Raw genomic sequence first — 12,708 nt, 5'->3', positions numbered from 1 at the left:
AACATGTAAGGGAAATAAATGTTGGCTGAAACCACCGTGTAATATTGATGGATAAACTCAAATATTAGCTGTAACTTGTGTGTTCTTGCTGTGCTCCAGATTGACGGTTCGACTCTGCGGACCCTGTGCATGCAACACGGCCCCCTGATCACATTCCACCTCAACCTGACCCAGGGGAACGCCGTGGTGCGCTACAGCTCCAAGGATGAGGCCGCAAAGGCCCAGAAGTCTCTGCACATGTAAGCCTCAGCAACGTCTTTGACATCAGCCAAAGTGGGCTTAGCGACCAGAAATGAAGGAAGCTTTCACCCTTTCTCCCCCAACTTCTCCTGCTATTTCATATTACAGTGAAGCAGCTGTTACAGAGAATAGAAAATGGGTAACACTTGGGGAAATCCTAATGTTCCCGTTTTCTAATGGTGTTTTCCCATGCTGCAACAGCTCAGCTCCAGACGATGTTATTTTTGGGGGCTGTCACATGGGCGAGGAGGTGGTGATTCATGCTTGAGTCAGCTGTAATGTAATATAACAGTTGTTGTTGTTGTTGTAATAATCAAATTGAGATGGGAGGAAACGCCAGCTCAGAGCCAGTCTGAAGTCACTTTGTTTTGTTTTTTGTATCTCTAATTGCCGAAGGTTTGACCCCAGTTTTGCTTTGCTAATAGTGGCTGCCACTGCAGCTGGTTATCATAGAAACAAAATGCAAATTGTGTGACCCACTTTTCAGCAGCACGAAATGTGGTTATGGCAGGGCGCAAAAAAGCATAATAGCATGTTAAAGCTCTAAAAAAACAGTACCGTGTGTTTAGAAAGTATGTCAGCTATATGCTGTCCCATTGTTACTTCAAGAAGACCTCTTCTTGACATGAAAACTATTGTTTCTGGTTGAAATAGTGTAAGACTAATGGTTTCCTCCTTTGTCCTCTGTAAAGGTGTGTGCTTGGAAACACCACCATCCTGGCGGAGTTTGCCGGCGAGGAGGAGGTGAACCGCTTCTTTGCACAAGGCCAGTCCCTGGGGGCTAACACCACTAGCTGGCAGGCCAACCAAGGAACCAATCAAAACCGGATGGGCGGGGCAGCACAGTCCCACTCTATTGGCCAGTGGAGCAGCGGCGGCGGTGGCTGCGGAGGCAAGTCCAACGGGGGAGACCTGCTGTGGGGCGGCATGCCCCATTACTCCAGCCTGTGGGGTCCGCCGAGCGGAGACGACGGCCGTGTGATCGGGAGCCCCACCTCCATTAACACCCTGCTGCCTGGAGATCTGCTGAGTGGAGAGTCCATGTAGGATGATGCCACGACACACTAACCAACCAACCAACCACCACCATGTCACGTAAGCCATTGGTGGTGGGTGGGAGGGAGGGAAGAAAAATACAAAACAAACAAAAAAAAAATTCAATATGAACAGGAGCAAAACCCAAGCAAATCATGTGGCGATAATCAGTATCAATTTGAACTGTGAATTGTGAATCCGAAGGCTGGAGTCCCAACCACACAGACTGCAGACTCCAGTCCTTGCGATTTGCTTTTGTCCGTTTTTTGTTTGGTTTACCTTTTTTGGTATTTTTGAAATGCATCGTATAAAACAAACTGAAATGAGACACAATACAAAGAAACCTTTGAAGTGTTTTTAGTTTTTCCATAAGTATACATGACATTCTGTGTGAAATTGTTTTGAAGACTGTTGTTAGGAGAAGCAATCAAAGCTGCCATCTGAGACTTTCCTTTTCCCTCCAAAAAAACAAAAACAAAAAATCCCCAAATAAGACTTAAAACGACCATTCCCAGCATGTCCATGGCCAATGATGTGGTTCAAAGACCTTTACTAGTTGTGTTAACGTTTGTTTCTCAGCACTAATATTAGCCTTAAGTGCTCTCTGGCCCAGGTCCTTCCCAAGCAGCCTTTTTTGTTGTTGTTTTTTGTAACTGAAGAAATAGCTGAAATCTTGCACAGTTTCACCTCTGAACCAGCAAGTGGTACAGGACATGACTGGTGACCAACTCCGTCGCTGGGCAGTAAGAAGTCCTGACCACGTGACTGGCCCTACCAATCATCAGCTTAATTATTTTGGTTTCTCAAAGGGATTGACACAGCTGTAAAAATGTTCTCTTTTTTTTTTTTTGTAGGTCTAGACCCAAGCGCGTTTTTTTTTATATCTACAATATATATAAGCTGAGAGAAGATTATTTGTCCAACCTCGCTGCGTGTCTCTGGTTCCGTACATGCCTATGTAGGTCCAGTGGCACCTAATCACTGCAAGCCCAGATCCTTCTGGTCACCTTCAACCCAGTCGCTTACTGGTGCTTTGTTGAATTTTCTATTGTCCGATTTGTTATGAAGCCCAGCGGTCTGTATGGTCAGCCAGTTTTTCGGAGGAAAAGAAAACAAAAAAAAAAAGAACACAATTTCACCTTACATTGTGCAATATACACCATAGACCTTTCTTCCGTCCATACTCTATGTCCACCGGAGCTGGTTTCTCTTTTGTTTTTCGTGATTGTTGCTGATCGCAGCAAAAGACATTGGAACTTCACAAACCTTACCCCCCCCCCCCCCCCCCCCCTTTTTCGAAACTTTGATTCCCTCCAGACCGCCAGTCCTCCTGAAACTGTTGCGAAAAACTCTGCAAAGAGGAAGAAGCTGAACTGTGCATGCAGCAAACTGTACTAAAGAGTGACACAATAATGCACACTTCCTCTCTGCATGCCACAGCCACATCCAACAGAGACTGAATCTCACAGTGGGATCGGATGGTTCTGTGTATCTGGCACAATACCAAATAAGAGGGGTTTCTCCTAATGCAGTAGACCTTCGAGTGTTCCTTGCGTTTGGTACTGTACAAACAGAAGAGACTAAGACTTTTATAAATTCAAAGGGTTTTATCATAGCACTTATGAAGAGCAAATCGCTTCAACCGCAATCCAATGAATCAAAAAAAAAAAGGAGCAGCATAAACATTGAAAACAACACAAAAAAAACCAACAACTGCTCTTTTATGTACTATATCTATTCCTTGGAAATGTGTCATTGTTCCTCTGGTAGCAGGATGAAGGGAAACAAAACTGAAATGTACCATTGGACATTGGTGAAAAACTGCAGTCTATGTTTAGTTTTTTCCTTCTTTGAACAATATCAAAGTGAATATCACTGTTACTCCAAATATTTAGCCTTGTTCTGTTTGGAGGCACGAGACTTGCAAACGTCAGCTGTCTCTGACACCCGCCGGCCAGTCAGTCGGTGGGAGAGTCGGGAGTGGTGTGGGGAGGGGGCAGGGGGGAGTGTCCACTGAGTGCCTCTCTGCTGTGGTCCTCGGGGTGTCAAGCGGCAGCCCCCCACAGCGCAGCACTTCCTCCTGGGCTCCACTTGACCCTCCCCTCAGAAGAAATGCAGCTCCTCCAAGACCGGCGAATCACGGCTCTCTGCCGCACACGGCATCTCCAGCGGGGGAGGGGTGGGGGGGGCTGCCGCCAACACCACCACCACCACCCAACCCTGCTGCCGTCCTCTCCCCCAGCTCTCAGTTCTTTGACACACAGATCACTTTAGCTGGAAGATGTAATAGTCATATTTCTGGAATTTTTTGCCAGTGTTCTTTTTATTTTTATTCTTTGTGGAGATTTTTTTCTCAATGTCTTGTGTTGTTTTTTTGTCTACATGCAGTGGTCTACAAAATGCTGGCTGCTGAACTAGCCCTTCACTTTTGATATGCAGAAACACTTTGGTCAGAGGTGCCTCTGTATGTTCATCCTGTGTATTGAATGCAAAACGAGGATCAATACTACAGAGCGTTATTGATTGTCTATTTGTTTTGAACTGATCATGCTTTTGTGTTTAACAGTATTCTGTAGTACTTCCAGGTAGTATCTTGAGATGTATAAAAAATAAGAAAAGAAAAAAATAGGGTGTCTCAGACGGGGGTGTGGGTGTTTGTTGCTCCAAGCTGCTCCGCTTGCCCGCAGGCTGTCCCCCCCCTTGCCCATTGCCTAGCTGCTACGCTATGACCTCCTCCACCTCAACCTGACCCAGTAGCCCTCCCCTGACCAGGCACCAACAGGCCCTCCTATCTGTTTCTATGCAAAAGACTAGAGGCTGGGGCCCTTTACAGCACGCCAAGCCTCACGCGGGGGAATGAGCACTCGTCCCCATGAGCTGGTCAAACCCGAACCCTCGTCACTTCAGAGTGGCCGCTGTTTCTGTAAAGTCCGGCTAAGCCACCAGAACACTGTCACGTACTGAAGTCCGAACACTTTATCAAAGATCGGCCTTTGTCTCTGCGCTGAAGACACTTCTTCTGTCCACTTGATCTCAGGGTAGGGGAGTAGATGATACCAAGTAAGAGCTGCAGCTCTCCGTATCGGTCCTTTCTACTGTGAGAGCAAAGTCTTAAATGAAAAGGCCATCTTGCGCAACATGTACGGACCTCATGCCTCGAACTTAATCCTAATTGGAAGGGAAAATGCTTGTATTGAATCTTTTTTCTCTAAAAGGTGGCCTATATTTACTGTTTCGGGGCCCATTGTTGCGTGTAAAAAGTTGCCAACATAATGTGCCAATATAAATTTGCTGTGTCGTACTGTATCTTTATAGAGAGCACTTCTGTTCCCTGTTTGGAGGAGCTTTGATAACCTTTGCAGAGGGTGCAGCGGGGGACAGGAGGGATCAAACAAATGGGCAACAGCATCACACCCTTAACGGGCTGAGATTTTTCTTTTTTTTTTATGCTTTTGTGGGGAATGCCCCCATGCTATGGAGAAAATCTTTACTCAGTTGGGTGTTCCAGTTTGCTACAGTGCACAGTTGATGATGGGTAATCCCGGGTACATATTTTTTTAAAACCAAAAATGAAATTGCATTTTAACGTCATTTTTATGAAGTTTGACATAAAAATCTTAAAAATGCAAAAAAAATCTAAATGAAAAAAAAACAAAAAAAAGATCTATAATATGTTAAAGCTCTGCACTTCTAGCTGAAACGTCTCCTGTCGTCAGCCTCTACTACCACCATCTAAAGGAGTAGACTGGTGGCCGGGGTGCCTTTTTGTGGATGCTGTATTTATCTCGATTTTATGTTTTGTGTCCCGCTCAAAGCGGGACCGCTGAACTGTACATTTCCACAGACCCAGAATGGCGTGGGCCCAACTGTATCAGCCTCACTCTCCTCACTCTGCATCAGCAGGAGGGGAGGGGCACATTTCAAGAGGTACAAAGTCTTAAAAAAAAAAACGTTTTAAGAAAAAGTTTTAAAAAACTAAACTAAAAAAAAATAAAAGAAGAAGAGCAAGAAAACGGGAAAAGGCTACCTTTCAGGACGTGCAGTCCTGCAGCACACACGCAAAAATCACTATTGCCTGTTTCTGTAACTGCCTTGATCCAAGCTCAGACAGACCCGATAGCCGAGGACCTCGTCGTCCCGCATCCTGCATAACCGGAGAACCCTGACGGTGAAGGGGGTTTCCCATGCTGCACCAGCATCGAGAGGTTCTCCTCTCTACAGTGTGTGTATATATGTATGTATGTATGTATATGTGTGTATGTATACATATATACACATATACATACTGTGAGTTTGGTGTGTGTGGTATCACCTCTTCAGACTTCTTGGATCGTGACCTCTGAAACGTTTCATTTTTGTTTTAAAAGGTTTCACACAACTGAAAAATGAGCAATATGTATTTTCCCCGCAAATAAGTGATACGAAGGAAAGAATTTGGGGTCGGGTGTAAACTGATGATTGATTGAAAGCGTGGGCTTTCCTATATGGAGTTGGATATGCACGTTCTGGTTTTGATGACATATTACAGTACTTTGAAGTGCTTGTACTGTACATATGTGTGTTTGTTAGTTAGCCTGTCTAAAAGCCCAACACAACCAGTCCATTGAAAAAAAATCACAAACATATCAAAACTAGACAAAATATTAAACACAAATACTTGAATCATGGAGCGCCAATAATGTAATGTGAAGTCAGTAATTCTTTTTTTTGTTTGACAGGTACACCTAGGGGCTTTTAGAGAATATAAAAAAAATGTATTGCATTGAGTTACAAATACAAAATCTTTGAGAGAAAAAAATGCAAAAGTCATCTTTGATGTGTGCTTGAAATTCAGATGTTTGTATGAATGTGTGCGCAAGAAACTGTGTACCGGGCCCACGGCCCGCTCTAATGTTCCACTCAGTATGCTATATTTTGTGTCTTTTTTTATTTTCTTCTGTTTTGTTCTGTCAAAACCTATTCTGATAGACATTATTATCGTCTAACGTTGCACTGAGTGTCTTCTACCCCTCACTCAGCTAATCGTAGACAAACGAGTTTAAGTACTGAGGGGAGACGGTGACAATTCATGTGTACATGTTTACTCAAGGACTTAATGGATTTGTTTCATTCTATCTGTAAAAAGTTTATCTACCTTATAGTGGCTTTTATTGTGGGATAATCCAATACAAGGATTATCGTTGAGTATTGCACCATTTTATTTCAATTATACAAAAAAAAAATGGAGAAAAAATTTTAAATAAGAAAAAAACTACAAAAAAAACTACAAAACAAAAAAAAGGGAGGGGAAAAACAAAGAACTGTGGCCATAGATAGCTGTAGAAGGAGTAGTAATCCCGATGGTAACTTCATGGAGAAATAGAAAGGGATGACGTGTGGGAGGTGAGTTTGTTACAAGACTCATTTCAGAGGTGCCTATCTTTTCTGTTTGTTCGTTTTTTGCAAAAGCCACCTGTCGTTTACAAGCATTTCATTCATCTGAAGTTCAAGGAAATAGGATTTTATAACAGGAATGTTAGGAAAAAAAAAAGAGACAAATTTCATCTTCCATCGAATATGGACATGGAAAATCTTGCAAAATGAAGATTTATGCTACTTTAAGAACTCTGGGATTGATCAGTGTTGTGTCATTTCAATTTTTTATTTTATTTTCTTTCAGCGTCGACAGACTATCTCTGTATGTATTGAGTTGTGATTTTATATTTCCTGTAATCGACACCGTTTGCTCAATATCTTGCACACTCATAAAAGATGTGGATTTTTGTCTCAGGAAGGCCAGGGTTCCAGATCGCTACTCCAACATTTCTAGATTTAATGTTTTTTGTGAAAGCAACTGAAAACAATTAAACTCCAAGCAAGCACTGAAGGTCATGAGTTTAACAGAATATAGTGGGTACCAAGTAACAACAAAAAGTTTGTAGCAAGTTATATATTTACCAAATAAGACTAGGAATCAACTTTTGAAAAAAAAGTGGAGTGCTTTACATGTCAAATCTAAGTATAATTGCTTTACATTTAAACTGATCAATGGTTTGATTGTGAAAAACACAGTGACAGAAAATGCATTTGTATGTTTTGACTTTCAAGTTTCCATCCTGTAGTCCAGGAGCATTGTGCAAGTATTTTTTATTTTTTTGTTATGTCATCTCTCCTGTCTGTTAGCATTTCTGTTCCTGTGACAGGTATTTCACTAGTTGAGAGATTTGTTAACATGTAACAGATGGTTTGAAGTGGAGGAGTAAAGCTGGTTTTTAAAGGATCATGATCTATGCACAAGTGGGAGGGAAGAGTCCAAACCAAGCTGCTGTACTGCTGGCGTTTGTTGACTCAGACTCTAGGGTTCAGGGTTTTATGTAGGGTTCTTCTTCTTTTCTTCTCTTTGCTCAAATTTCCTCTAATCTACTTCCCCCTGTCCCCCTCCTCATTATTGACATCTAATGTTTGAGTAAAACTTTACATTGCGTCACTATGCTGTGTAATCCTTAACCAATGAGCGCTTATCCTTCTGCTAAAGCACTGTGGGTTGTACTGAGAAAAAAAATGCCCATGACTTTTAAGGTTGTCATTTGTTTTTTGTTTTCAGTGGGTGGGCGAATGGGGGTACTTTGCCTTTGCCTTTCTCTTTACTTTGGAAAAAAAACATTAAGGAAAAATGTCTGTAACTGAAATACAAAGTTGTGGCTTTTAATGTTCATTTAATGTTTCATTTTTTCTCCTCATAGAATGTGATTGTTAAGGACATGCACCGGAAAAAAATGTTTCCATGGATTATGGATGTTCTTTCGGACTATATTAATAAATTACAAATTTTCTTGGCTGTTACTGGGTGTCTTGTCCCTTTTTTGAAAAAAATGTGTTTTTTTTTTTTTTAGTTCCACCCATGATTCTATCAGCGATTTAAAAGTATTTTTTATTTTTAATCATTTTTATCCATACTGAATAAGTTAAGTAGAGAAACAAAAGTAAATATTTAACAGTTCTTTAGGGGTGGGAGATACGACAATGAATACATTGAGACAGCATAAAATGGCATTTAAAAAAAAGGCATAGTATTATATTTCATAGTATATTCTAGCATGACCAATGTCATGAAAAAAAAATCATATAGTGTGTGATGAAGGCAATGCAATAATATAGCATGTGATGAAAACAAATCTTTATGAATAAATCATAGTATGGTATGCCATAAAACAATGTCTTAAAGTCATAATATAGTGTAATGGATATGACATCAAGAATCATAGTATATTATACAATAGTAACATGACAATATGGTATGTTATAATTAAGTCATATTATGAAATAAAGTCATGAAAAAGTCTGGATAGTATATTTAAAAATGTCATATACTAAGCCATGAAAATGTTAAAAAATCATATTGGGCTATAATATGTTGTAAAAAATATATGCTACAAAAATTAAGTCATAGTATAGTATGTCGAAAAGAGTTGAAAAAAGTCATCGTATAGTATGTCGAAAAAAGTCATAGTATAGTATGTCGAAAAGAGTTGAAAAAAGTCATAGTATAGTATGTCGAAAAGAGTTGAAAAAAGTCATAGTATGGTATGTCAAAAAAAGTCAGTATAGTATGTCGAAAAGAGTCAGTATAGTATGTCGAAAAGAGTTGAAAAAGTCATAGTATAGTATGTTGAAAAAAGTCATAGTATGGTATGTCGAAAAAAGTCAGTATAGTATATCGAAAAGAGTTGAAAAAAAGTCATAGTATGGTATGTCGAAAAAAGTCAGTATAGTATGTCGAAAAAAGTCATAGTATAGTATGTCGAAAAGAGTTGAAAAAAGTCATAGTATGGTATGTCGAAAAAAGTCAGTATAGTATGTCGAAAAGAGTTGAAAAAAGTCATAGTATAGTATGTTGAAAAAAGTCATAGTATGGTATGTCGAAAAAAGTCAGTATAGTATGTCGAAAAAAGTCATAGTATAGTATGTCGTACAAAGTCATAGTATAGTATGTCGAAAAAAGTCATTGTATAGTATGTCGAAAAAAGTCATAGCATAGTATGTCGAAAAGAGTTGAAAAAAGTCATCGTATAGTATGTCGAAAAAAGTCATAGTAGAGTATGTTGAAAAAAGTCATCGTATAGTATGTTGAAAAAAGTCATAGTATAGTACGTCGAAAAAAGTCATAGTATGGTATGTCGAAAAAAGTCATAGTATAGTATGTCGAAAAAAGTCAAAGTATAGTATGTTGAAAAGAGTTGAAATAAAGTCATTGTATGGTATGTCGAAAAAAGTCAGTATAGTATGTCGAAAAAAGTCATAGTATAGTATGTTGAAAAGAGTTGAAATAAAGTCATAGTATAGTATGTCGAAAATAGTTGAAAAAAGTCATAGTATGGTATGTCGAAAAAAGTCATAGTATAGTATGTCGAAAAGAGTCAGTATAGTATGTCGAAAAAAGTCATAGTATGGTATGTTGAAAAAAGTCATAGTATAGTACGTCGAAAAAAGTCATAGTATGGTATGTTGAAAAAAGTCATAGTATAGTATGTCGAAAAAAGTCATAGTATAGTATGTCGAAAAAAGTCTAAGTATAGTATGTCGAAAAGAGTTGAAAAAAGTCATAGTATAGTATGTCGAAAAGAGTTGAAAAAAAGTCATTGTATGGTATGTCGAAAAAAGTCAGTATAGTATGTCGAAAAAAGTCATAGTATAGTATGTTGAAAAGAGTTGAAATAAAGTCATAGTATAGTATGTCGAAAATAGTTGAAAAAAGTCATAGTATGGTATGTCGAAAAAAGTCATAGTATAGTATGTCGAAAAGAGTCAGTATAGTATGTCGAAAAGAGTTGAAAAAAGTCATAGTATAGTATGTTGAAAAAAGTCATAGTATGGTATGTCGTACAAAGTCATAGTATAGTATGTCGAAAAAAGTCAGTATAGTATGTCGAAAAAAGTCATAGTATAGTATGTCGTACAAAGTCATAGTATAGTATGTCGAAAAAAGTCATCGTATAGTATGTTGAAAAAAGTCATAGTATAGTATGTTGAAAAAAGTCATAGTATAGTATGTCGAAAAAAGTCATAGTATAGTATGTTGAAAAGAGTTGAAAAAAAGTCATAGTATAGTATGTCGAAAATAGTTGAAAAAAGTCATAGTATGGTATGTCGAAAAAAGTCATAATATAGTATGTCGAAAAAAGTCAGTATAGTATGTCGAAAAGAGTCAGTATAGTATGTCGAAAAGAGTTGAAAAAAGTCATAGTATAGTATGTTGAAAAAAGTCATAGTATGGTATGTTGAAAAAAGTCAGTATAGTATGTCGAAAAAAGTCATAGTATAGTATGTCGTACAAAGTCATAGTATAGTATGTCGAAAAAAGTCAGTATAGTATGTCGAAAAAAGTCATAGTATAGTATGTCGTACAAAGTCATAGTATAGTATGTCGAAAAAAGTCATCGTATAGTATGTTGAAAAAAGTCATAGTATAGTATGTTGAAAAAAGTCATAGTATAGTATGTCGTACAAAGTCATAGTATAGTATGTTGAAAAGAGTCAGTATAGTATGTTGAAAAAAGTCATAGTATAGTATGTCGAAAAAAGTCTAAGTATAGTATGTCGAAAAGAGTTGACAAAAGTCATAGTATAGTATGTTGAAAAGAGTTGAAATAAAGTCAGTCGAAAAAAGTCATAGTATAGTATGTCGAAAAAAGTCATAGTATGGTATGTTGAAAAAAGTCAGTATAGTATGTCGAAAAAAGTCATAGTATGGTATGTTGAAAAAAGTCAGTATAGTATGTCGAAAAAAGTCATAGTATAGTATGTCGTACAAAGTCATAGTATAGTATGTCGAAAAAAGTCATCGTATAGTATGTTGAAAAAAGTCATAGTATAGTATGTTGAAAAAAGTCATAGTATAGTATGTCGTACAAAGTCATAGTATAGTATGTTGAAAAAAGTCATAGTATAGTATGTCGAAAAGAGTCAGTATAGTATGTCGAAAAGAGTTGAAAAAAGTCATAGTATGTCAAAAAAGTCATAAAAAGATCATAGTATATTAAGTCGAAAAAAAGTAATGAAAAAGCAATTCTATAGTTTGTAGAAAAAAGTCATAAAAGAGTCATAATATAGTATGAATACAAAAGTTGTAAGAAAGTCATATTATCGAAAATAATTGAAAAAAATTATAGCATAATCATATTCTGGTTTATTTTATAATGACGACACAATCAGAATTTCAAAATGTACAGACGCAAATAATTACAAAATAAGACGAACGTATTCCGTCGGTAGAACTCGATCCTGCGCTTATAAACAGGACACAGAATACAGTATAAATACCACAGACTTTATGAACTCACTGCAGTTTGTTATGCAGGTAACAGGCTAAAGAGAGAAACCACCTCTACTCTGACAGTGATGAAGTGTCTTTATTAGTTATCAGTATTGTTAGTTACTATTATTAAGTACAGTGATGATAACTGTGTCTTTATTAGTTATTAGTATTAATAATTATTAATAAAAAGTACAGTGATCATGTGTACAGACACAAACTCCTCTCCAGCTGTTAAAGCCGACTGACAGCTGATCCAGCTGTGATCAGCTGATCCTCCGTCATCAGAAACAGACGTTGCCTCACATGACGATACAAAGGAAAGGACGTCTCATATCTCTTAAAACATATTTCCTCATTTCCTCTCTCCTCGCATGGTTTCCTTGCGTCTCTCCATGCATCCCTGGTGGGAGGGACTATTTTCGAAATATTATTTTATCCATCCATCCATTTTCCACCGCTTATCCGGGGTCGGGTCGCGGTGGCAGCAGGGCAAGCAGGCTGACCCAGACCTCCCTCTCACCGGCAACATGTTCCAGCTCATTCTGGGGGATCCCGAGGCGTTCCCAGGCCAGCTGGGAGATGTAATCTCTCCAGCGTGTTCTGGGTCTTCCCCGGGGTCTCTTCCCAGTTGGACGTGCCTGGAAAACCTCCAGTGGGAGGCGTCCAGGAGGCATCCTAATTAGATGCCCGAACCACCTCAGCTGACTCCTTTCGACGCGAAGGAGTAGCGGCTCGACTCCAAGCTCCTTCCTGATGACCGAGCTCCTTACCCTATCTCTAAGGCTGAGCCCGGCCACCCTACGGAGGAAACTCATTTCGGCCGCTTGTAGCTGCGACCTTGTCCTTTCGGTCACGACCCAGAGTTCGTGACCATAGGTGAGGGTAGGAACGTAGACCGAGTGGTAAATTGAGAGCTTTGCCTTCCGGCTCAGCTCCCTCTTCACCAAGACGGTCCGGTGCAGCGCCTGCTTTACTGCTGCAGCTGCACCGATCCGTCTGTCGATCTCCCGCTCCATCTTACCCTCACTCGTGAACAAGACCCCGAGATACTTGAACTCCTTCGCTTGAGGTAGGCACTCCGTCCCCACCTGGAGGGAACAATCCACCGGTTTCCGGCAGAGCACCATGGCCTCAGATTT

The 12,708-nt window shown here is 39.2% G+C and overlaps 1 protein-coding gene across 5 annotated transcripts in view; it reads left to right on the top strand.

The window, feature by feature from the left end:
• tnrc6c2 (trinucleotide repeat containing adaptor 6C2) overlaps nucleotides 1-8,097 on the top strand; it is a 51,227-nt gene extending 43,130 nt beyond the window's left edge. For all 5 annotated transcript variants that reach the window (XM_076090240.1, XM_076090237.1, XM_076090239.1 and 2 more), the window contains 3 exons: nucleotides 100-239; nucleotides 933-1,335; nucleotides 2,593-8,097. In XM_076090240.1, the coding sequence (XP_075946355.1) occupies nucleotides 100-239; nucleotides 933-1,287 (495 nt within the window). In that variant the 3' untranslated portion in view covers nucleotides 1,288-1,335; nucleotides 2,593-8,097. The remainder of the gene's footprint in view (nucleotides 1-99; nucleotides 240-932; nucleotides 1,336-2,592) is intronic.
• The last annotated feature ends 4,611 nt before the right edge of the window (nucleotides 8,098-12,708 follow it).

The sequence above is a fragment of the Anarhichas minor genome, unplaced genomic scaffold (genome assembly GCF_050575085.1).
Source record: "Anarhichas minor isolate MPS153535 unplaced genomic scaffold, ASM5057508v1 ptg000012l, whole genome shotgun sequence".
Lineage (NCBI taxonomy): Eukaryota > Metazoa > Chordata > Actinopteri > Perciformes > Anarhichadidae > Anarhichas > Anarhichas minor.
Note: the sequence above shows the minus strand (reverse complement) of the source record. Positions and strands in the feature narration are given on the sequence as shown.